This window comes from Microcaecilia unicolor, chromosome 13 (genome assembly GCF_901765095.1).
Source record: "Microcaecilia unicolor chromosome 13, aMicUni1.1, whole genome shotgun sequence".
In the NCBI taxonomy this organism is placed as follows: Eukaryota; Metazoa; Chordata; class Amphibia; order Gymnophiona; family Siphonopidae; genus Microcaecilia; species Microcaecilia unicolor.
The window spans coordinates 5,153,839-5,177,062 of record NC_044043.1 but is presented as its reverse complement, the minus strand read 5'-3'; the positions used below and the strand labels follow the sequence as shown (position 1 = coordinate 5,177,062).

The following is a 23,224-nucleotide window of genomic DNA, read 5'->3' as shown; positions in this document are numbered from 1 at the left end:
CCGTGCAGCGGCGACCCACCCCGGGTGCCATTAGCCCTCGCTACGGCACTGGTTCAGAGCTTTGTATTTGCATCTATTTGGTAGAGCATAAAAACATGTGGGGACAGAGGAGACCACTGCATACAGGCAGAGCCGTGCATGCTGAGGACTGCATCACGCAATGAAGTCACCTAACCACATGACTGATTATATTCTGTTAGCTGACAGAGACAGGGCCTGCCATGGTGGGTGAGACTCCAGCCAATGTCCAGATGCATAAAGGAGTGGCCTAGTGGTTAGGGTGCTGGACTTTGGTCCTGAGAAACTGAGTTCAATTCCCACTTCAGGCACAGGCAGCTCCTTGTGACTCTGGGCAAGTCACTTAACCCTCAATTGCCCCATGTAAGCCACATTGAGCCTGCCATGAGTGGGAAAGCACGGGGTACAAATGTAACAAAAATAAATAAAAGTCTACCTTTAGCTCGAATTTCAAACTGGTCTCAGACTCATTTGTGATGCATTCACTGTAAGAAAAAGGAACATACCTTCAGGTCATTGAGGATTCTTTCTATCCAATTTGTCACAACACTTATGCCTTGCAATGCCTGGCAGCCAAGAGCCAAGGCTTTGAGTGACAGCACATTTATGGTGCATTCCAGCACGGTGAACATGATAGGCTTCCGCGGTTTCTCCAGCTTTCTTTTTTTAGATGGTGGAGACTGGACAAAAAGAAAATGTAAAATACAAACAAATTAGGCTAGACTATACATGTGTGGGCACATATATACGTAAACACAGTAGCACAAAGACCTGTCACACATTAATGGGGAAAATAGCTGGCTCCGCTTCCTTTTCCACCCACACCTTGCCTGGCGGCTTCCCCTTCTTTCTTGCATTTCCAACTTTTACCTCCCTCCCCTTCCTCCTTTTTCACCCCACCCTTTCTGGTTACTAAAGTTTGCCCCTTCTCAGCCACCTGCAGCTCCTGTATCTTATCAGTCCCTCTGCTCGTGTCCCCTGGTGCTGCTTTGGCAGGTGGGAAAGAACCTCCATGCTCTGCTGAGTTCCTCCCACCCCCAGTGCCATCGCTGCTTCAGTGGGCTGGGCCCCAAGCTCCTTACCAGTGAGGTCAATATATGCCACTCTATTTCCAACCAACATGACCTGGACTCCTCACCAGGTCCAGTGAAGTCCAGTAGTGCTGTCCAGCTCCCCCAGCACAACTTACTTCTCAACAGCAAGAGGTGCTGTGTGTTGTATGTAATCTATTTGCCCACAAAATGGCAGTAAATTCAATAGACTGCCCCCTCCTTGTGACTCTGAGCAAGTCACTTAACTCTCCATTGCTTCAGGTATAAAAGAAGTGTCTGTATATAATATGTAAACTGCTTGATTGTAACCACAGAAAGGCAGTGTATCAAATTCCATTCCCTTTCCATATGGAGAAAGATATAAATACATTATACAGAACAAAAATGTTCTCCCCTCCTGTGGAAAAGCAAAGAAAATGGTATGGATCTGGCTTGGACTATATGCATTTTTAAGGTTTTTCTGGTATTGTAAAGCATTCCTAGATGCAATTCTGACAAGAAAAGTATAGTGAACTGAGAGCTTCTGCAAGGCAAAAGCCCCAGATCATATACAGTGATTTCACAGTTCAACGTACAAGAACTCCTCTACTTCCTCATCAAAAAACAACAAAAAAACAAAAGCAAAAACAAGAAGGTCTGTACTGAAGAAAGAAATGAGGTGCTCTGGAACTATAATTAGATATTTTACCAACTATTGGTAGAAACTTCAGGGAAACAGTTCCCAATGCATATTGCACCTACCTCAGTACCAGGAACAGACCTGTCACTAAAGCACCAGGAGTAGATATATGGAATTGCAAGGTGGACATGACTAACACTAACCAAAAATGGCCCAAGACCTACAGAGGTCTCTGGCTGGTGGGTGTTTTAATTCATCTATTGAGCATTCTAAAAACTGATGAAAAAGAAATTTCAGTAGAATACAAAATGTCACTATCAGTTTAGCAACACAATCATAGAAAGCCCTCAGTTTCCCAACCAGGAAAAGTACTCTTGGCTGTTACGGTTCCCTATTGTAGCCACTAGATGGATTCAACCACTAGCTTCTAACACTTCATTCAAAACTTAGCTCTGCTTACTGAACAGTCTTTCCATTTAAGCACTTCAGGAGGGTTTCCGAGTGCCTATAGTTGTTATCGTGTTTGTACACATATAGATGATAGATACAGGCGCTGGGGCATCGGGGTTAGCACTGTGTGCTGCAGAAGTCAGTAAAATAGGACATCTAGGACTAGGTTACCATATTTGTGGAGGAAAAAAAAAAAAAAAAAAAAAAAAGAGGACACAAAAAATAAAATGCCCCCCTGCCCCCACCGGGCCACACAGTCATCTTCATGACATTCATGAAGTCTCGGCAGCCATTTTGAAGAAGCAGCAGTGGCAGTGGATAGGAAAGAGTAGGGTTCTTTCCTGCCCCAAACAGGCCACCAGACCATGTTAAGATACATTCAGGGAGGGTTTGGGGGGGGGGGGGGGTGGGGACCTGGACAATCGGGAAAGCTGGAAAAAAACGCCAGGACTCCCAACAGTTACTGAAAAGGATAACATGGCCAGGGATAGGGAAACCCTATCTAGGATAAGCTAAGTGAGTGGAGGAGCAGCCTAGTGGTTAGTGCAGGACTTTGATCCTGGGGAACTGAGTTCGATTCCCACTGCAGCTCTTTGTGACTCTGGGGAAGTCACTTAACCCTCCATTGCCTCTGGTACAAAATAAGTACCTGAATATATGTAAACCGCTTTGAATGTAGTTGCAAAAAAACACAGAAAGGCGGTATATTTCCCATTACATACCTATGGGCTTCTCAGCATTTAGCACAATCGTTAGCACACCTTAGTAAAAGGAGCCCCTAATTTCTTACACTATACACACATTTTTAAATGCAATACATTCCTTAAAATATTTCTTATGCTACATTTTTCCTGTGATCTGAGGAAGCTCAATTCATTATAAAAAAAAAAAAATAGGTACAGCCTTAAAATGGACATTCTTTCGCAAATGCCTCTCCACAGCACTTCAGAATTACTCTAAGTCAGAATTGAGACGTTCTGTTCATAACGTCCAAAAAAAAAAGTCCATCTCAGCCATTTTTGAACAGGAAAAAGGTCAGGATTTCCTGCTTGAAAACATGAGGACAATTTTGAACTAAAAACATCCAAAATGAATAGCCAGGCACAAAAGGTCTGTCTTGCATCACCTGTAAAAAGGCCACACAGACATCCCTCCAGGAGGGCTCACATAAGAACATAAGTGTTGCCATACTGGGACAGACCGAAGGTCCATCAAGCCCAGAATCCTGTTTCCAACAGTGGCCGATCCAGGCTACAAGGACCTGGCAAGATCCCAAAACAGTACAATACATATTATGCTGCTTATCCTAAAAATAAGCAGTGGATTTTCCCCAAGTCCATTTTAATAATGGCTTATGGATTTTTCTTTATCCAAACCTTTTTTAAAACCTGTTAAGCTAATTGCATTTACCACATTCTCTGGTCATGAATTTTGACTTTAATTACACATTGAGTGAAAAAAATATTTTATCAGGTTCGTTTTCAATTTACTACTTAGTAGCTTCATTGTGTGCCTCCTAGTTCTAGTATTTTTGCTAAGAGTAAACAGGATATTCACCTCAACCAGTTCCACTCCACTCGGTATTTTATAGACCTGTATCATATCTCCCTCAGCCGATTATTCTTCAAACAGAAGAGCTATAGTTGCTTTAGCCTTTCCTCATAGGGAAGTTTTTCCATCCCTTTTATCATTTACATCGCCCCCCCCCCCCCTCTATCTTTTCTAATTCTATCTTTTTTGAGATGCGGTGACCAGAATTGTGCACGGCCAGGTGCTGAGGCTAGGGGCACCCTAGTGTACGTAGATGACATCCTAATAAAAATGCTGGGTGACTCAGCATCAGCATTTCGGCAAGACATCTACCTTCCAAGCAGCAATAACCGCATCTTCCTTAGATCCGAGCAGCAACAACTGCTCCTGCAGATGCATCTGAAGAGGCACAGGTGCCCCATCCTGCGACCTCTGGAAAGTGTGTGTTTGAATGGACTCAGTTAGAGAAGAAGGGCTCAGTGCAGTTGTGATGACCCTTGGAGCCTCATGTAAAGTGCTTGAGCCAACGCATCTCCCTGGAATGAGTCTGGAGGAGGGGGGAAGGATTGAAGTTGGCAGCAGCTGCAGAATCTGTAGTTTCGGCTGAAGGAGCTTCAGCAGGTTCTAGGTGGCCCGTTTCTACTCTGTTTGCCTCTCCTTTTCCTCTATAGGGACCAGCAACTTTTTCTCTGGATTCTATCTGGGAAGCAATCCAATCTCTTGGCACCACTCTATGCGCTCAAGTAAGTGATTCTTCGGGGTAAAATTTAATAGCATGAAGATTAAATCGGAAGTATCTGAGATTAAGGTATTATTGAGGTGGCAAATGTGGCTTTCCAAAATCAACAGTTGGTTATGACTAAGGATGTTATGGCTTTGAGATTGAAAGTGAAGGAGTTTGGGAGGAAGTGACATCATCGCCCTAGATGGTGGCTTGAGACTTGAGCTCCCGCGCTAACCTCACATTAAGGGCATTCGCTATCCCTAAGCATCCATATCTGAACTTCCAAATTGAGCATACTACTTTGGTGTTTCATTGTTGAACTGGTTAATGGATAAAAAAGAGAGGGTAGGGTGAAATAGCCATTTCTCTCAGTGGAGGAGGATGAATAGTGAAGTACCGCAGGGATCTGTACTGGAACTGGTGCTATTTAACATTTAGAAATGGTCTGGAAATTGGAACAAATGCAGTAATTAAATCTGCAAATGATGCAAAACTATTCAAAGTTGTTAAAACACATGTGGACTGTGAAAAATAGCAGGAAGACCTTAGGAGATTGGAAGACTGGGCATCCAAATGGCAGATGAAATTTAATGTGGACAAATGCAAAGTGATTTGCACTAGGAAGAATAATCCAAATCATAATTAGTTGATGCTAGGGTCCACCTTAGGTGTCAGCATCCAAGAAAAAGGTTTAGGTGTCATCATAGACAATACGCTGAAATCTTATGCCCAGTGTGTGGCGGCGGCCAAAAAAGCAAACAGGATGGTAGGAATTATTAGATTATTATAATCTCTCAGTATTGTTCCATGGTGTGACATCACCTTGAATATTGCATGCAATTCTGGTTGCAGTATCTCAAAAATGATATAGTGGAATTAGAAATGGTTCAAAGAAGGGCAATCAAACTGATAAAGGGGATGGAATTCCTCTCATATGAGAAAAGGCTAAAGAGGTTAGGGCTCTTCAGACAGCTGAGGGGGATACAATAAATATCTACAAAATTCTGAGTGGTGTAGAATGGGTAAAGGTAACTAGGGGACATTCAATGAAGTTACATGATAATACCTTCAAAACAAATAGGAGAAATATTTTTTCACTCAACGAATAGTTAAGCTCTGGAACTCATTGCCGGAGGATGTGGTTACAGCAGTTAGCATACCTTGGTTTAAAAAAGGTTTGATCACGTCTCTAGAGGAAAAGTCCATAGTCTGCCATTGAGATAGACAAGGGGGAAGCCACTGCTTGCCCTGGGATTGGAAGCATGAAATCTTGCTAGTATTTGGGATTCTGCAAGGTACTTGTGACCTGGACTGGCCACTGCTGGAAGTAGGATATTGGTCTAGATGGAGATCAGTATGATATAGTATGGCTATTTTTATGTTCTTAAAAATTAATACTACTAGAATGCAATTTAGTCTTACCTGGAAGCATAGACTAAGTGTGGTGGCCAAGGATCCCTTCTTTGGGATGTAGAAGATTCAGCATGGGCCAAAGTTTACCCCCTTTTCTAATTATTAGGAAACAAAACAATTTCGTTTTGCAATTTTCCCCTCTACCTACATCAAAAATGAGCCAGCCGAGGTCATTGTATTTTCAAACTCTAATACGGACCATGCTAACATACATTCGAAATGAAGTTGCTGTAGAAATGTAGCAGCTTTTCACTACAGAGAATAGTAGAATAAAAGCAGGCTAATATTTCCAACTCAGTGGCTCCTTCCCTTAGCATGCTCTCCCCAAGCTACCCTAAGTCTCCATGAGGTGAGTCTTTCTGATGGATCCCAGAAACAAAAAAGTCCACATCCTCAAGGAAAATGTGCTGATCTGTGCATGCATAAGAGCTGGAATGCTAAGAGACAGTTGCTGGGTTACCAGGAATCAGAAATGCTCAGTTCTCTTGTGTGTGTAAAGCTAAGTGCATTTAATGGAACCCTTGGGAATGCATTGTTAGTGGCTTGATGAATTCTCCTCCTCATTCAAGACATTTCAAACCTGTAGCAAGCCGTGTTTTTTAATTTCTCTCTCTTTTATAATGCTGAGGAATTTTTACAACCTGTACTGCACAAAGGTGTCTAAAATGACACCCAGCAGTAAGTACATATCTGAACTGACTTATCATGGGTTTGGTTGGCATACTTAGATTTTTACCAAAGGGAAACACTTCTCCGGTATTCTATTTTTTACCAGACTTCTGACTAGAGACCTCACATGCTTCTGACCTTCTCCTGTGGATTACTGTATTCTATTGGCAAGTAGCCCAAACCGTGGTTATACCTCACAGTGTTCTAACAACCTGGTTCTGTTCTTCTCATCTTCTCTCCCCCCCCCCCCCGACAAAATTCCCAATATTGAACATATTAACTGCAGCATTATCCTGATTCCTATGTAATTACCCTTGGCAGCATCATTTATGTAAACATTTCTGGAAGAGGAACGCCTCCACTCTCAGACTGCTATCTTTGGCTTAAAGCACGTGTTCTAAACTTAGCACTTCCTTGTGGAAATCATTGTGCCACAGGGCCACTCCAGATTTATATTCTCCTCCCTGTGTATGAGTTTCATAGGTGTAACATGTAATTACATCAGTTATTTTGTTTGTTTCTTTTGGTGGGTATATTTCCCCCAGCTCCTTTGGGTTTTCAGCTGGATTGGTACTGAGGATGGGATCTGGGCCCATCAACCTTCACTCATAACTACATGGAGTTTTACATCCTATTTTATACTACCTCCTTCCCAACCATGACTGTCATTGATGACAACCTCAACTGTGGCCCCTAAATCTGGGCACTAGTGGTCACTACTGCAAAACGATTGGGACACTCTCTTTCCAGAGGCTGTAAGCACTCATAATCCAGCATCCGCAGTCAACCAGGAAATTAGTGAATCTGAGCCGGGTATGCATATTAAAAATATAATGTAAGGGCATAAAAATAGCCATACTGGGTCAGACCAATGGTCCATCTAAGCCCAGTATCTTGCTTCCAGCAGTGGCCAATTCAGGTCACAAGTATATTGGCAGACACCCAGTTAGTAGCACCATTCAATCTACCAATCCCAGGGCAAGCAGCAACTACCCCCATGTCCATCTCAATAACTATGGACTTTTCCTCCAGGAACTTGTCCAAACCTTTTTTAAACCCAGATATGCTAACTGCTGTTACCACATCCTCTAGCAACACGTTCCAAAGCTTAACTATTCTTTGAGTGAAAAAACATTTCCTCCTATTTGTTTTAAAGTATTTCCATGCAATTTCACTGAGTGTCCCCTAATCTTTGTACTTTTTGAATGTGTGAAAAATCGATTCACCTCCACCTGCTCCATACCGCTCAGGATTTTGTAGACCTCAATTATATCCCCCTCAGTTATCTCTTTTCCAAGCTGAAGAGCCCTAACCTCTTTAGCTTTTCCTCATATGGGAGCAGTTCCATCTCCTCTATCATTTTCTAATTCCTCCATATCTTTTTTTGAGATACGGCAACCAGAACTGAACACAATATTCAAGGTGAGGTCGCACCATGAAGCAATACAGAGGTATAATATTTTTGGTCTTATTTTGCATACCTCTCCTAATAACTCCTAGCACCCTGTTTGCTTTTTTTGGCCACCACCACACACTGGGCAGAAGATTTTGGTGTACTGTCTACAATGACACCTAGGTCTTTTTTTCTTGAGTACTGACTCCTAAAGTGGACACTAGCATCAGATAATTATAATTCGGATTATTCTTCGCAATGTGCATCACTTTGCATTTGTCTACATTAAATTTCATCTGCTATTTGGATGTCCATTTGCTTGCCACTGAGGTACTGATCTGATCTACATGATGGCAACACAACATACACATGTATTACACTCAAAATGTGTACAGACACAATGCATAAATACATCCTCAGCTATGATCTTCCCTCAATTTTGCTCAGTATCCTTCGGGAGATCGAAATTTCTGGAGTGGTCTTCACCTGGTTTCGGGAATGTCTGACAAAACTAAGTTATTGTGTTATGAAAATGGTAAAAAAATCTAAACCCTGGGTTCCATTATGCAGGGTACCTCAAGGTTCACCGCTTTCACCAATTTTATTATAGTTATGAATACTGTGAGCACCATTGCTTTCATACGCTGATGACATCTGGCTCCCTGTCTCAGATACTATAACCTCAACTTATTCTGTGGTGTCATCATATATTAACAATCTAAAGTCATGGGCCACAAGGCACATGTTGATGCTTAAGGCAGATAAAACGAAGATTGTCTGGTTTAGGAACACTATCTACAATTCCAGCTGCAATTCCTACATGTTCATCTCAGCTAGTACCGGTGGACAAGGTATCAAAAAATCAGCAATTTGAAGACAACTGAGAACAATTCAAGTCTTTTTTGATACTAAACATTTTGCTCTTGTGAATCAGTCCTACATATTAGCACAACTAGATTAATATAATTCATTATATGTTGGCCTCCCCAAAAACACTCCCTGGGAGTAGCTCTGGATAAACGTTTCGTTTTTTTATATATGTGGATGATATCACTGTACTTCTCCCAGTGTTGGGTGACTGGACTACTACAATGAAAGAAAGCTCAGAGTGCGTACAGTTGATTGAGAATTGGATCTCGGAACAATGGCTTAAACTAAACTAAGACAAAAACCAGGTTTCTGTGGTTAGATTCATTTAATAAGAGTGGGTTTCCTCAGAGTTTTACCATCAAAACAGACACTTTCAACTTTGAGCTTCTATCTAAGATTTTGGGAGTGGAAGTAGATAGATCTCCGTCATTACATCTCATGTAAAATCATTAGTACAAAAATCCTTTCATTTGTTGAAAAAAAACAAAGCAATCTGTAAATATTTTGAACTGATGAAATTTAGAGATTGTTAGTCCAGACTTTAATTCTATCTAGAATAGATTACTGTAATATCTATGTAGGATGTTCTAAGACCTTAATCAGGTTATACAGAATACAGCAATGCATGGTCGATATACACAGCCAACAAATTTGATTCTGCTACCCCACTGTTAGTGGAGCTGCACTGGCTCCCAGTTGAAGCCAGGATGCAATTTAAATTGTATACTATTATTTCTAAAATTATGAGTGGTTATGCTCCTGATTATTTTTCAGATTGGATCACATTTCTTCAAATAGGTCATTTTCATAGAACTTGTAAGCAAATATAATTCTTTCAGATTCGATTACTTCCTGATAAGGAAAACCTTGAAAAAACATTATTTCATAAACATGTATTACTGTACTAGAAAATTAGAATGTGTTTGGCAGATGTATTGTAAATTCCTAGAATGTCTGTTTTATCCAGTCTTCTGGAATTTGTGAAATCCGCATTGAACTGCAGGTCTTTGCGGGATAGAAGTCCGGTATAACATAACAGCAAATGACAAAACCACCTAAGTTAGAAGAGGTGGCTTTGATTACCAAGCAAATGCAACTATACAAGCTTAATTTAAACTAAAACAACAGCAGCAGACCTTAACAAACAGGGCAGCAAAATTAATATGCAGGGTGAGAAAGTTCGACCAGGTGACCCATTATTACAAAAGTTTAATTGGTTCCCAACTGACACACATATCAGTTTTACTACTACTACTATTTAGCATTTCTATAGCGCTACAAGGCATACGCAGCGCTGCACAAACATAGAAGAAAGACAGTCCCTGCTCAAAGAGCTTACAATCTAATAGACAAAAAATAAATAAAGTAAGCAAATCAAATCAATTAATGTGAACGGGAAGGAAGAGAGGAGGGTAGGTGGAGGCGAGTGGTTACAAGTGGTTACGAGTCAAAAGCAATGTTAAAGAGGTGGGCTTTCAGTCTAGATTTAAAGGTGGCCAAGGATGGGGCAAGACGTAGGGGCTCAGGAAGTTTATTCCAGGCGTAGGGTGCAGCGAGACAGAAGGCGCGAAGTCTGGAGTTGGCAGTAGTGGAGAAGGGAACAGATAAGAAGGATTTATCCATGGAGCGGAGTGCACAGGAAGGGGTGTAGGGAAGGACGAGTGTGGAGAGATACTGGGGAGCAGCAGAGTGAGTACATTTATAGGTTAGTAGAAGAAGTTTGAACAGGATGCGAAAACGGATAGGGAGTCAGTGAAGGGTCTTGAGGAGAGGGGTAGTATGAGTAAAGCGACCCTGGCGGAAGATGAGACAGGCAGCAGAGTTTTGAACCGACTTTGTATTTTGGTCCCTAAAATATTGTATGGTCAAACCCCACCATACATGTGTAATTTGTTAGAATTTTCCCCATCTGTAAATTTAACATAATCTCAAAGGCAATTTTGGTTATATTTTCCTATTCCAAAAGGGCTGAAATATAAAAGGATTTGTATTATGACTTTCACATATCGAGCAACTAATACATGGAACAAACTGCCACCTTTTGTTAGATAATTACTGAATCATATGTATTTTGTAAACCATTAAAACATATTTGTTCCAGAAATATAAAGAAGGTTATGATTTGAAGTTATTTTCTTGTCGCTGAATATCCTTACAGGGAGTAAATGAGGATATTTTTATTGTAATTCCCTAGAAATGTCTAGGCTTCATTTCTCTTGTAACCCACCTAAAGATCCATTTGTTGGTGTTTACAATACATAAGAACTATACTGTCGTGCACTGTATTATAAAAAAGGGGAAAAGATTCCCAGGTAGTTGTAAATAAAGGCTTACGGTCTCACATCCCAACCCTGGTTCCAACCGAGAAGTCAAAGTAGCAGGAGGAAATTGCTGCCCCCCCACCTCTCATGAGAATTTTCACTCACCTAGGCAGCAAAGAAAAAATTGACCAATTCTTCTCATATGGGTCATGTTAGGAATTCTCATAAAAATGTACCACTCTCTATCCCTCTTTTGATAGTCCAGATAAATACAGAAAATAGCAGTAAGCAGAGGACTATATTTTAAAAATGAATGGCAATCTCAGCTGTCACATTCAACTTGGTATCAAACTGAGATCCACTGGGAGTCCTACTTTCAAGGAAACTGTCATTTATTAAGGCATTTTTCTGCTCACCCCCAAATCATTTGTACAGATCATCATTAAAATACAGCACTATTATCCCCGCACTGAGATTCAAGCTATTTAAAGTAACATTAATCTAACACCAAAGGGAAGACAGGCATCCTCCGTGCCCCCTAACCTTCTTATATTTAAATTGGCTTCAGATTGTTCCAATAATATGCTAAGACACCAATTAATGGCTATTCAACACATCAAGACCAGAAGCTGTCAATTAACAGATCTAAATGGACAAACCTGGTTCATGACAGCAGACACACACACAGAAGCAATTATTTGCTTGAAGTAAATCAGCACCCCCCCAACCCCCACACACACACTTACCTGGCCCGGGAGCAGACTGTGAAGGAGAAATACATTAAATCTGTAATCTCAGATCACAACTCAGTTTCAGTTATTTGTAGAATCACCAAATAAGATAATTTATTCTATAGAAACTTCTTTAATTCTTTCATTTTTATTAATTGCGGGGTCCTGTGTCCTCTAGTGATTATGCACAAACCAATGAAGGGACAGAGAAGTGTGAAAACAGTCTTGCACTCATGGTATGCTTGAAAGATTTGCCACTTAAGTCACAAAATGTTGCCAGGTGGACTGTCCTTGTGTCGAAAGAGCTTCCCGTAGTTTCATAACAGCCACTGAATGGTCGAGAACTGATGAGACAATTAAAAAACAAACAACCCCCCCCCCCCCAAACAATAACAAAACATTTTCAGCTTCCTCTCCACTACTTTCCTCTTCGTGAGAGGAATGGGGACTTGGTGGTGCTGAGTGGATAAGCAGCAGGTAAGTTCTGCAGCTCCCGGGTCCGAACCCCTGACAAGTCACATTAATTCCACATAATCTCTTGAAAATGACTACAAAAAGGTCTAGAACACCTCCCTGGGAGACAAAGGAATATTTATGTTATCTGGATAGGTTTAATAGGTACATAAGTACATAAGTACATAAGTAGTGCCATACTGGGAAAGACCAAAGGTCCATCTAGCCCAGCATCCTGTCACCGACAGTGGCCAATCCAGGTCAAGGGCACCTGGCACGCTCCCCAAACGTAAAAACATTCCAGACAAGTTATACCTAAAAATGAGGAATTTTTCCAGTCCATTTAATAGCGGTCTATGGACTTGTCCTTTAGGAATCTATCTAACCCCTTTTTAAACTCCGTCAAGCTAACCGCCCGTACCACGTTCTCCGGCAATGAATTCCAGAGTCTAATTACACGTTGGGTGAAGAAAAATTTTCTCCGATTCGTTTTAAATTTACCACACTGTAGCTTCAACTCATGCCCTCTAGTCCTAGTATTTTTGGATAGCGTGAACAGTCGCTTCACATCCACCCGATCCATTCCACTCATTATTTTATACACTTCTATCATATCTCCCCTCAGCCGTCTCTTCTCCAAGCTGAAAAGCCCTAGCCTTCTCAGCCTCTCTTCATAGGAAAGTCGTCCCATCCCCACTATCATTTTCGTCGCCCTTCGCTGTACCTTTTCCAATTCTACTATATCTTTTTGAGATACGGAGACCAGTACTGAACACAATACTCCAGGTGCGGTCGCACCATGGAGCGATACAACGGCATTATAACATCCGCACACCTGGACTCCATACCCTTCCTAATAACACCCAACATTCTATTCGCTTTCCTAGCCGCAGCAGCACACTGAGCAGAAGGTTTCAGCGTATCATCGACGACGACACCCAGATCCCTTTCTTGATCCGTAACTCCTAACGCGGAACCTTGCAAGACGTAGCTATAATTCGGGTTCCTCTTACCCACATGCATCACTTTGCACTTGTCAACATTGAACTTCATCTGCCACTTGCACGCCCATTCTCCCAGTCTCGCAAGGTCCTCCTGTAATCGTTCACATTCCTCCTGCGACTTGACGACCCTGAATAATTTTGTGTCATCGGCGAATTTAATTACCTCACTAGTTATTCCCATCTCTAGGTCATTTATAAATACATTAAAAAGCAACGGACCCAGCACAGACCCCTGCGGGACCCCACTAACTACCCTCCTCCACTGAGAATACTGGCCACGCAATCCTACTCTCTGCTTCCTATCTTTCAACCAGTTCTTAATCCATAATAATACCCTACCTCCGATTCCATGACTCTGCAATTTCTTCAGGAGTCTTTCGTGCGGCACTTTGTCAAACGCCTTCTGAAAATCCAGATATACAATATCAACCGGCTCCCCGTTGTCCACATGTTTGCTTACCCCCTCAAAAAAATGCATTAGATTGGTGAGGCAAGACTTCCCTTCACTAAATCCGTGCTGACTTTGTCTCATCAGTCCATGTTTTTGTATATGCTCTGCAATTTTATTCTTAATAATAGCCTCCACCATCTTGCCCGGCACCGACGTCAGACTCACCGGTCTATAATTTCCCGGATCTCCTCTGGAACCTTTCTTAAAAATCGGAGTAACATTGGCTACCCTCCAGTCTTCCGGTATTACACTCGATTTTAGGGACAGATTGCATATTTCTAACAGTAGCTCCGCAAGTTCATTTTTTAGTTCTATTAATACTCTGGGATGAATACCATCAGGTCCCGGTGATTTACTACTCTTCAGCTTGCTGAACTGACCCATTACATCCTCCAAGGTTACAGAGAATTTGTTTAGTTTCTCCGACTCCCCCGCTTCAAATATTCTTTCCGGCACCGGTGTCCCCCCCAAATCCTCCTCGGTGAAGACCGAAGCAAAGAATTCATTTAATTTCTCCGCTACGGCTTTGTCCTCCTTGATCGCCCCTTTAACACCATTTTCGTCCAGCGGCCCAACCGACTCTTTGGCCGGTTTCCTGCTTTTAATGTATCTAAAAAAGTTTTTACTATGTATTTTTGCTTCCAACGCTAATTTCTTCTCAGGTAGGGTTATCCAAAATGATTAAGATCATTTCCTGGAATGTAGGAGCTATTACCTCTCCAGTTAATGGAGTAAGATTTTACAGGCCCCCAATAGAAGAAAGGCATCCATAGTGTTGCTACAGGAAACACATCTTGATGACACTGAACGTGCTAAACTAAAAAGGTGGTGGGTAGGTAATAGCATTGCAGCCTCAGCTGTTAATAGGAAGGCAGGATGTGTAATACTATTTAACAAAAATCTGACGGTGGATAATGGTAGGACGGGATGGGCGGTATATAATTATGCATGTGAAAGTGGACTGACAACAACTGGTGGTCTGTAATCTTTATGCCCCCAATACCTACAATAAGAAATTCTTTGTCACTTATCAGAGAAGTCACTACATTGAGTGATATACTAATTGTAATAAGGGGTGATTTTAACTGTGAACATGACCTATCCATGGCCAGATTCAGTCTCTTGCCCAGAAGTAACATATAAACGACTAGGAGAATATCTTTAATTAACAAAGCTCTTGATTTACTAGAGGTCTGTATAGATCTACACTCACAGGATAGACATTATACCCACATGTCAAGAGCCCATGGTATGTAGTCGAGAATTGACTATTTGTTGGTCCCCAGACTCAGTTCTCTTTGGTACATAAAGCGAATATTGATGCTTATCAAATTTCAGATTATGCTATGGTGTGGGTGGAATTGAACTATACCATGATGTGAAATTGTTTTTTAACCAACTTTATTCCAATTTCAATATAATACCAAACATATTACAAAGCTATTGTACTTCTTTTGCCATACAATAATATCACTTGATATACAAATGAAACCCTATAATCTCCCCTCCCACCCTCTCCCCCACCCCAACACCCTTCAAATCATCCTTATACCATGTGAAGTCATATTACAAAATGCCATAAATCTAGCTAAGAGTTGATGATTGGACTCCTGCACTTGGGGTGCAAAAACCCAAAAGAGAGACACCAGATAGGAGGGGACAGTTCAGTAAGCTCGACTCAGGAGACAGACCTTGGGGTGTTGGTGCCTGAGGATCTAAAGGTAAAGAAACAACATGACAAGGCGACAGAAGGATGCTAGACTGCATAGAGAGGGGTATAACCAGCAGAAAGGAGGTGTTGATGCCCCTCTACAAGTTGTTGGTGAGGCCCCACTTGGAGTATTGTGTTCAGTTTTGGAGGCCGTATCTTGCTAAAGATGTGAAAAGAATGGAAGCGGTTCAAAGAAAAGCTACAAAAATGGTATGGGATTTGCGTTGCAAACCGTACGAGGAGAGACTTGCCGACCCGAACATGTATACCTTGGAGGAAAGAAGAAACAAGGGTGACATGATACAGACGTTCAAATATTTGAAAGACATTAATCTGCAAACAAACCTTTTCCAGAGATGGGAAGGCGGTAGAACTAGGACATGAATTGAGGTTGAAGGGAGGCAGGAGTTATGTCAGAAAGTATTTTTCACAGTGAGGTTGGTGGATACGTGGAATGCCCTCCCGTGGGAGGTGGTGGAGATAAAAATGGTAATGGAATTCAAACATGCGTGAGATAAACACAAACGAATCCTGTTTAGAAGGAATGGATCCATGGAAATTGGGTGGCAACGCCGGTAACTGGGAAGCGAAACCGGTGCTGGGCAGACTTCTACGGTCTATGCCCTGATTGTGACTGAATAGATATGGATGGGCTTGAGGGTAAATTTTAAGGGGCTTTGACATTAGCTTCAGAACTTTTAGTACAAGAAGAATGCTGGGTAGACTTCTACAGTCTGTGCCCTGAGAATGGCAAGGACAAATCATACTCGGGTATACATATAAAGTATCACATACCATGTAAAATGAGTTTATCTTGGTGGGCAGACTGGATGGACCATAAAGGTCTTTATCTGCCATCATTTACTATATTACTATGTTAGCTGTCAATATCTTTTGGGATCTCCACAGAGTATATGAGTCCCATATTTTATGATAATACAAAATCTTGCCATACTTACAGTCAACTTAGACATTAAACATATATAGTCTTACTTAAGAGGACCACCTCCACAGGTGGAGTATGTGGTTGTTTCCGAAATCTTGCCAATGTAATCTTGGATTTATTCATAAAGGACTGCAAGGAAATAATATAGCCTTTCATTACTGTTTTTAAAGTTTCCCATAGTATTAACGGGGCTACTTCTAGATAATCATTATAAGACACAGTTTATTTTCTAATTGAGATACATTAGCTGGATCAGACAATGTCTCATTCCAATATTTCTGCCCCCTCTTTTTTATGCCCCCAGACAAGGTCAAGGAAATATGCGTGTGATCTGACCAGGTTCTAGCATGAATAGTAATTTCTCGAGTGTTCTTTTCTATCTCCCTTCTAACCGGCCACAATAAGAATCATATTCAGCAGAATAAAATGTGTAATCCCTCTCCATTGTATGATATGTTCTCCATATGTTAGCCCCCAATGAGTTAGAAAACTTTGCAAAGCCTTCCTATCCGCTTTAGCATAGGTCACAATAGAAATCAAACAAAACAAAACATGGAAAAGAAAATAAGATGATACCTTTTTTATTGGACGTAACTTAATACATTTCTTGATTAGCTTTCGAAGGTTGCCCTTCTTCGTCAGATCGGAAATAAGCAAATGTGCTAGCTGACAGTGTATATAAGTGAAAACATTCAAGCATTACTATGACAGTAAAATAGATACTATTGGAGATTCTACATAGAATGTTGCTACTATTGGAGATTCTACATGGAATGTTGCTATTCCACTAGCAACATTCCATGTAGAAGGCTGCGCAGGCTTCTGTTTCTGTGAGTCTGACGTCCTGCACGTACGTGCAGGACGTCAGACTCACAGAAGCAGAAGCCTGCGCGGCCACATTGCTGATCTACAAGGGCCGACTTCTACATGGAATGTTGCTAGTGGAATAGCAACATTCCATGTAGAATCTATAGAAATCAAACAAAATAAAACATGGAAAAGAAAATAAGATGATATCTTTTTTATTGGACATAACTTAATACATTTCTTGATTAGCTTTCGAAGGTTGCCCTTCTTCGTCAGATCGGAAATAAGATCTGACGAAGAAGGGCAACCTTCGAAAGCTAATCAAGAAATGTATTAAGTTATGTCCAATAAAAAAGGTATCATCTTATTTTCTTTTCCATGTTTTATTTTGTTTGATTTCTATTGATAACCTTAAGAGTGGACTAACACGGCTACCACATCTCTCTACATGTAGAACCCCAAAGAATAGCAAGATTCCGGAATGCTAATGAGTGACAAGATTCCACAGCAGAATCTCAAAGAGTAGCAACGTTCCATGTAGAACCCGATCTGACGAAGAAGGGCAACCTTCGAAAGCTAATCAAGAAATGTATTAAGTTATGTCCAACAAAAAAGGTATCATCTTATTTTCTTTTCCATGTTTTATTTTATTTGATTTCTATTGATAACCTTAAGAGTGGACTAACACGGCTACCACACTCCTCTGCATAGGTCACAGAAATAGCTGAATCATCAATATCAGGATTTAAAATACGATTAAAATCCCTCCCTATGAGCAGAGTCCCCTCCATTTGTCCAATCAGTTACTCAGGCATTGATTCATAAAAGGATTTTTGATCTTGGTTTCAATTTGACATGTTTATATCTATAAACTTGCTATACCGCGTATTCCAAACTGGAGGATCTAAACAGTTTTGGGTGCATATACATTTAGAAAGGTAAATAAAGATGGTCTCAACTGAACTACTAGCAGCAAATACCGCCCCTCCTTATCAGCCAACTGCTTCTTAATTTGCTATTGTTGATCACATGAGAACAAAATACCCACTCCCTTAGTTCTATTTTGAAGCTTATTGGATGTCAAATTCACCTCCGGATTTTTTTTTTGTGAAATAGTATTCGTTCATGTTTAGGGAATAAATGGGACTCCTCAATAAAGTGTCTAGTGCATTCGACATGGTAAACCATAATATATTAATAAGATTACTAGATAAGTTTGGGATTGGTGGAAACATACTTAGCTGGATCAAGGGTTTCCTAACCACAAGAACATATCAAGTAAAATCAAACTCAAACATATCATCACTGTGGAAAGCAGACTGCGGAGTACCTCTTCAACCTAATGATGACCCCACTAGCCAATCCTTATCCAACCAAGGCCTTAACCCTTTCATATATGCAGACGATGTCACAATATTCATTCCTTACAAATCTAAACTGACAGAAATCACCAACGAAATCAAGATCAGCTTGAACATCATGGACTCATGGGCAAACGCATTTCAACTAAAACTCAACAAAGAAAAAACACATTGTCTCATCCTCTCATCCCTACATAGCGCAGATAACCCCACAATCATCAAAACCCCTGATTACACCCTCCCTATCTCAGACAGCTTGAAAATCCTTAGCGTTACAATGGACCGCAACTTAACACTAGAGGGCCAAGTGACATCCACAACAAAGAAAATGTTCCACTCAATGCGGAAACTCAAACGCGTGAAACAATTCTTCCCGAGGGGAACATTTCGCAACCTGATACAATCAATGGTACTAAGACATGTAGACTACTGCAATGGAATTTATGCGGGATGCAAAGAACAAACCTTAAAGAAACTTCAGACCGCTCAAAACACGGCAGCTAGGCTTATCTTCAGAAAAACGCGATTTGAAAGTGCAAAACCCCTTCGCGAAAAACTACACTGGCTCCCAATCAAAGAACGCATTGCTTTCAAAATCTGCACCCTGGTTCACAAAATTATCTACAGTGAAGCTCCGGGATACATGACAGACTTGAACGACCTACCAACTAGAAACACATCCGAATCAACACGAACGTATCTAAATCTGCACTACCCAAGATGCAAAGGACTCCAATACAAATCAACTTACGCGTCCAGTTTTTCCTACATAAGCACACAACTGTGGAACGCATTACCAAAAGCCTTGAAAACTATGAACGACCACCTAAACTTCCGGAAAACACTAAAAACTAACCTGTTTAAAAAGGCATACCTACCAACATAAGGGCTTTTCTACGACTCTTTTGGGATTCATCAGGGAACTCGTCAGGGTTGTCCCCTCTCCCATTTGTTGTTTGTTCTCATTTGGGACCCACTGATTTGAGAAGTTCAGAAAAATCCAGACATTGGGGGAGTAAATATAGGATCCCAGAGTTTATAAAATTGCAGCCTTCACAGATGATTTACTAGTAGATCTCACAAAACCTGAAAGTTCTTTTTTATCCCTTACAGAAAGTTTTCAAGACTATGGAGATTTCTTGGGCTTGAAATTAAACTTGGAGAAATCGGAGGCTCCATTATTGGATTATAGTTTGAAGAGGGTTTGGCAGGGAGAGTTTCCCTTGTGGTGGGTAGAGGGGTCCTTCACATATCTAGGGATTGAGCTAACAATGCATACTAAGAATTTATAAAAAAATTAATGTGTACAAGCTGTTAAGTCATACTAAAACTCAATTACGGGTTTAGAAGAATCTACCTCTATCACTTTTGGGTGAAACAGAATTGATACATTTGACACTGTTCCCAAGATGGTTATAAGTCATGCATACCCTACCACTCTGGTTATTATGGAAATACATTTTATCTCTAGAAAAGGAATTGAGGTCTTTTTGTTTGGGAGGGGGGAGAGAAACCTAAGTTCCGATTTCAATTCTTAAAGGATAATTGGGAAAATGGGAGAGTTGAGTATCCCTGATTTCAAGCTATACAACTGGGAACGCTTATTGCAACATCTTGGAGCTTGACTAAACAAGACAAAACATTACACCCCATGCCAACTGGAAAGGGCTTTCTTCTCACCATGGCATTTGAATTTTTTGCTTCATGCTTCAGTCAAACAGTGTGCTTTTAAAGCCTTTTAGAGGCATGTGGAGGGCTCTGGACCCCAATATTTCATTGTTCCTCCAATTGGGGGATAATGAAGAGTTTAGGACCAGTCTGGACAATATTGTGTTTGCCAAGTGGTGTGATAGAGGGCTACTGCTCTTGGAACACTGTATGTTGGAGACAGGAAGGATACAACCATTGCTATCTTTCAGACAGAGACTAGGACAACATATAGGTGACAAATTTGCCTGTCATCAACTACAGCACTATATTGGCTCAGTGAATCCAACCTCACTTACCATATACTTCATTAAAAGACTGCGAGGTCTGTAGAGTAGTAGGGGTCCTGATCCGCTCTCCATATCCTTTCTGCATAGATCCCTTTGGCTGCGTTCCCCTAGGCTACATAGTGATTTGAAAGGTAAATAGAAAGAAGACTAGAATGGCAAGAGGGGAGACTTGGAATTCCCTAGCATTATCAAAAGAATACCACAAATTTTGTATAGTTCGTAGTATAGGTAGGGAGTTTTGGTATCGTGTCTTACATAGTGCATACTTTTCTCCACCCAGGGCATATAGAGTGGATTGTACAATAACTCTCCAAAATCACCGCCTTGGGTGAATCTCTTCATAAAGACTGTTACTAAATCCCATTAAATAAATGTATCCAATCTAATGGAGACCTGGGACATGTTATTGTGGAGATGTCCCCATATAAAACCTTATTGGAAATCAAATATCTGATCCTTAAATGGCATTTTTGGACAAAATATTAACTATCAACTTTTGGGCTTGGTTCTCAGGTGGGAAAGAGATTTGAGGATATCAGGGAAAGGACATAGAATGCTGGTTCAGAAAGCCAGAGAGGTAGCTTTGAAATATAATCTTCGAGCATGGACACAGATATCCCCGCCTTCCTATTGGAAGTGGAGGAATAGGCTACATTCCTCTCTCTGATGGAACTTCAAAGAATGAGAGGCATTCAGAAGAGCCGGAAAAAGCTCCTTAGTGTTAGGGAGTGCTACCTTCAAGTCCCCGTCATCAAGGGCTAGAAACTATATACTGAATGTCCTAGGGGGATTGCCTAGGATGATATAGGATTGTGGTATGGATTCCTAGGGTAAAATGGGGGAGGGGGAAGGGATAAGGGAGGGAGGGACGGGGGGGGGGGCTCCTTAGGGAGTTGTTGATACTGTAGTTTCCTGTGTAATTGGGAATGCTTGGAGGGGACTATAAGAGAATAGGTCCTTTCTGAAACCTTTGTGAGCAACTTACAGTTTGGGATTGATGGGGAAGGGGGCTGGGGTGGAGAGGGATGGTGGAGGTTTTCTAAAGATGCAAAAATAATATTTTGTTTCTGATAGACACTTTGAGCTTACTGTTATGAAGTTTGGGATTGATGGGGAAGGGGGCTGGGGTGGAGAGGGATGGTGGAGGTTTTCTAAAGATGCAAAAATAATATTTTGTTTCTGATAGACACTTTGAGCTTACTGTTATGAAGTTTGGGATTGATGGGGAAGGGGGCTGGGGTGGAGAGGGATGGTGGAGGTTTTCTAAAGATGCAAAAATAATATTTTGTTTCTGATAGACACTTTGAGCTTACTGTTATGAAGTTTGGGATTGATGGGAAGGGGGCTGGGGTGGAGAGGGATGGTGGAGGTTTTCTAAAGATGCAAAAATAATATTTTGTTTCTGATAGACACTTTGAGCTTACTGTTATGAAGTTTACTTACCAATACCATACAAGTTATTTTATATCCATTCAATAAAAAACGTTAAACATAAAAAATAGAGGAATGGGATGGGATAGGGCTTTGGGGAGAAGAAGATATATTAATTCCAAGAAAACACTACTATTGATATTAGAATACAGACGGATGCCAAACATTACACAGTCTGGAATTCTTTAGTATGCTACTGAGCAGCAACAGTAAATCTCAAAATCTGTGTCTTTCTGCCCAATCTACAACGGAAGACTTTGGTAGAGAAAGAAGCAGATGGCTGTCAAAAAATGTGCCAAGCCTCAGAGGAAAAGAATTTTCCTAACATACAAACAAAAATATTTTGTCCAAAAGGCAAGACACAGACAAGCATAATCAAACTAGTAAACAAAAATAATACAATATGCATATTAAAACAGAGAAATTGTTAAAGGAAAACAATAAAAACCATATCAATTAGTCAAGTACCCAATTATTAGGATCCAAGATTTAAATTGGAGGAACAGTAAACAAATATATTAATATAATCACATAGGAAAAAAGACCCACCTATCTATGATATATCTATAATCTAGAGAAGGAGTTCTCAACCCAGTCCTAGGGACACACCCAAACCAGTCAGGTTTTCAGGATACCCAAGATGAATATGCATGAGATAAATTTATATACAACGGAGGCAGTGCATGCAAATTTATCTCATGCCTATTAATTTAGTATGAGGCAGGTCATTTCAGTACACGAGCATTTAGGAAACCCACTCCTTACATTATAATAGTCATCATCCAAAAAAATTGAAAAACAGCATTCCAGTGGGTCAATTTATGTGTTTGAAAAGATTATGTTCTCAGGAACATCAATATAGGGAACAGGCAGACAATTTGTATAAACAATTTTGCAGTAGAGCTTATCCTAACAAAGTAGTGAAGCAAGTGTATAAGTGTGTTGTTCAGAAGTGTTAGTTACTCCGTACATTGAATAAACAAATCAGATTCAAGAATGACATGTCTTCTGCCATATTATGCACAGGTTCAAGGAATACAGGAATCAATTACAAGACACTGGTCATTGTTATCTTTTCATGCAGGGTTTGAACAGTTCCCAAGATTTGCATATACTGGAGATTTGGGAGAAGTCTTTAGCAGACAAGAGATATTTCAAATGTGATCAGATCTGAGGGACCTAGAGTTTGCGTAACAAAGCACTCAAACCTAAGTAAGGTTTTAGCTTAATAATTTCATGAAGGTCATTTTTGTAACATGCACAATAAGTTCCTGTCTGATCCCCATGTTCTTAAGAGACTTCACCCATGGCAATTCTTCAGACCCCTTCCTGA

General features: G+C 40.7%; 1 protein-coding gene across 1 annotated transcript in view; it reads right to left on the bottom strand.

Moving 5' to 3' along the window:
• The window catches only part of METTL16 (methyltransferase like 16), a 137,785-nt gene that overhangs the window by 13,777 nt on the left and 100,784 nt on the right, over positions 1-23,224 (bottom strand). The window contains exon 9 of the mRNA XM_030185901.1: positions 525-698. Coding sequence (XP_030041761.1) covers positions 525-698 — 174 coding nt within the window. The remainder of the gene's footprint in view (positions 1-524; positions 699-23,224) is intronic.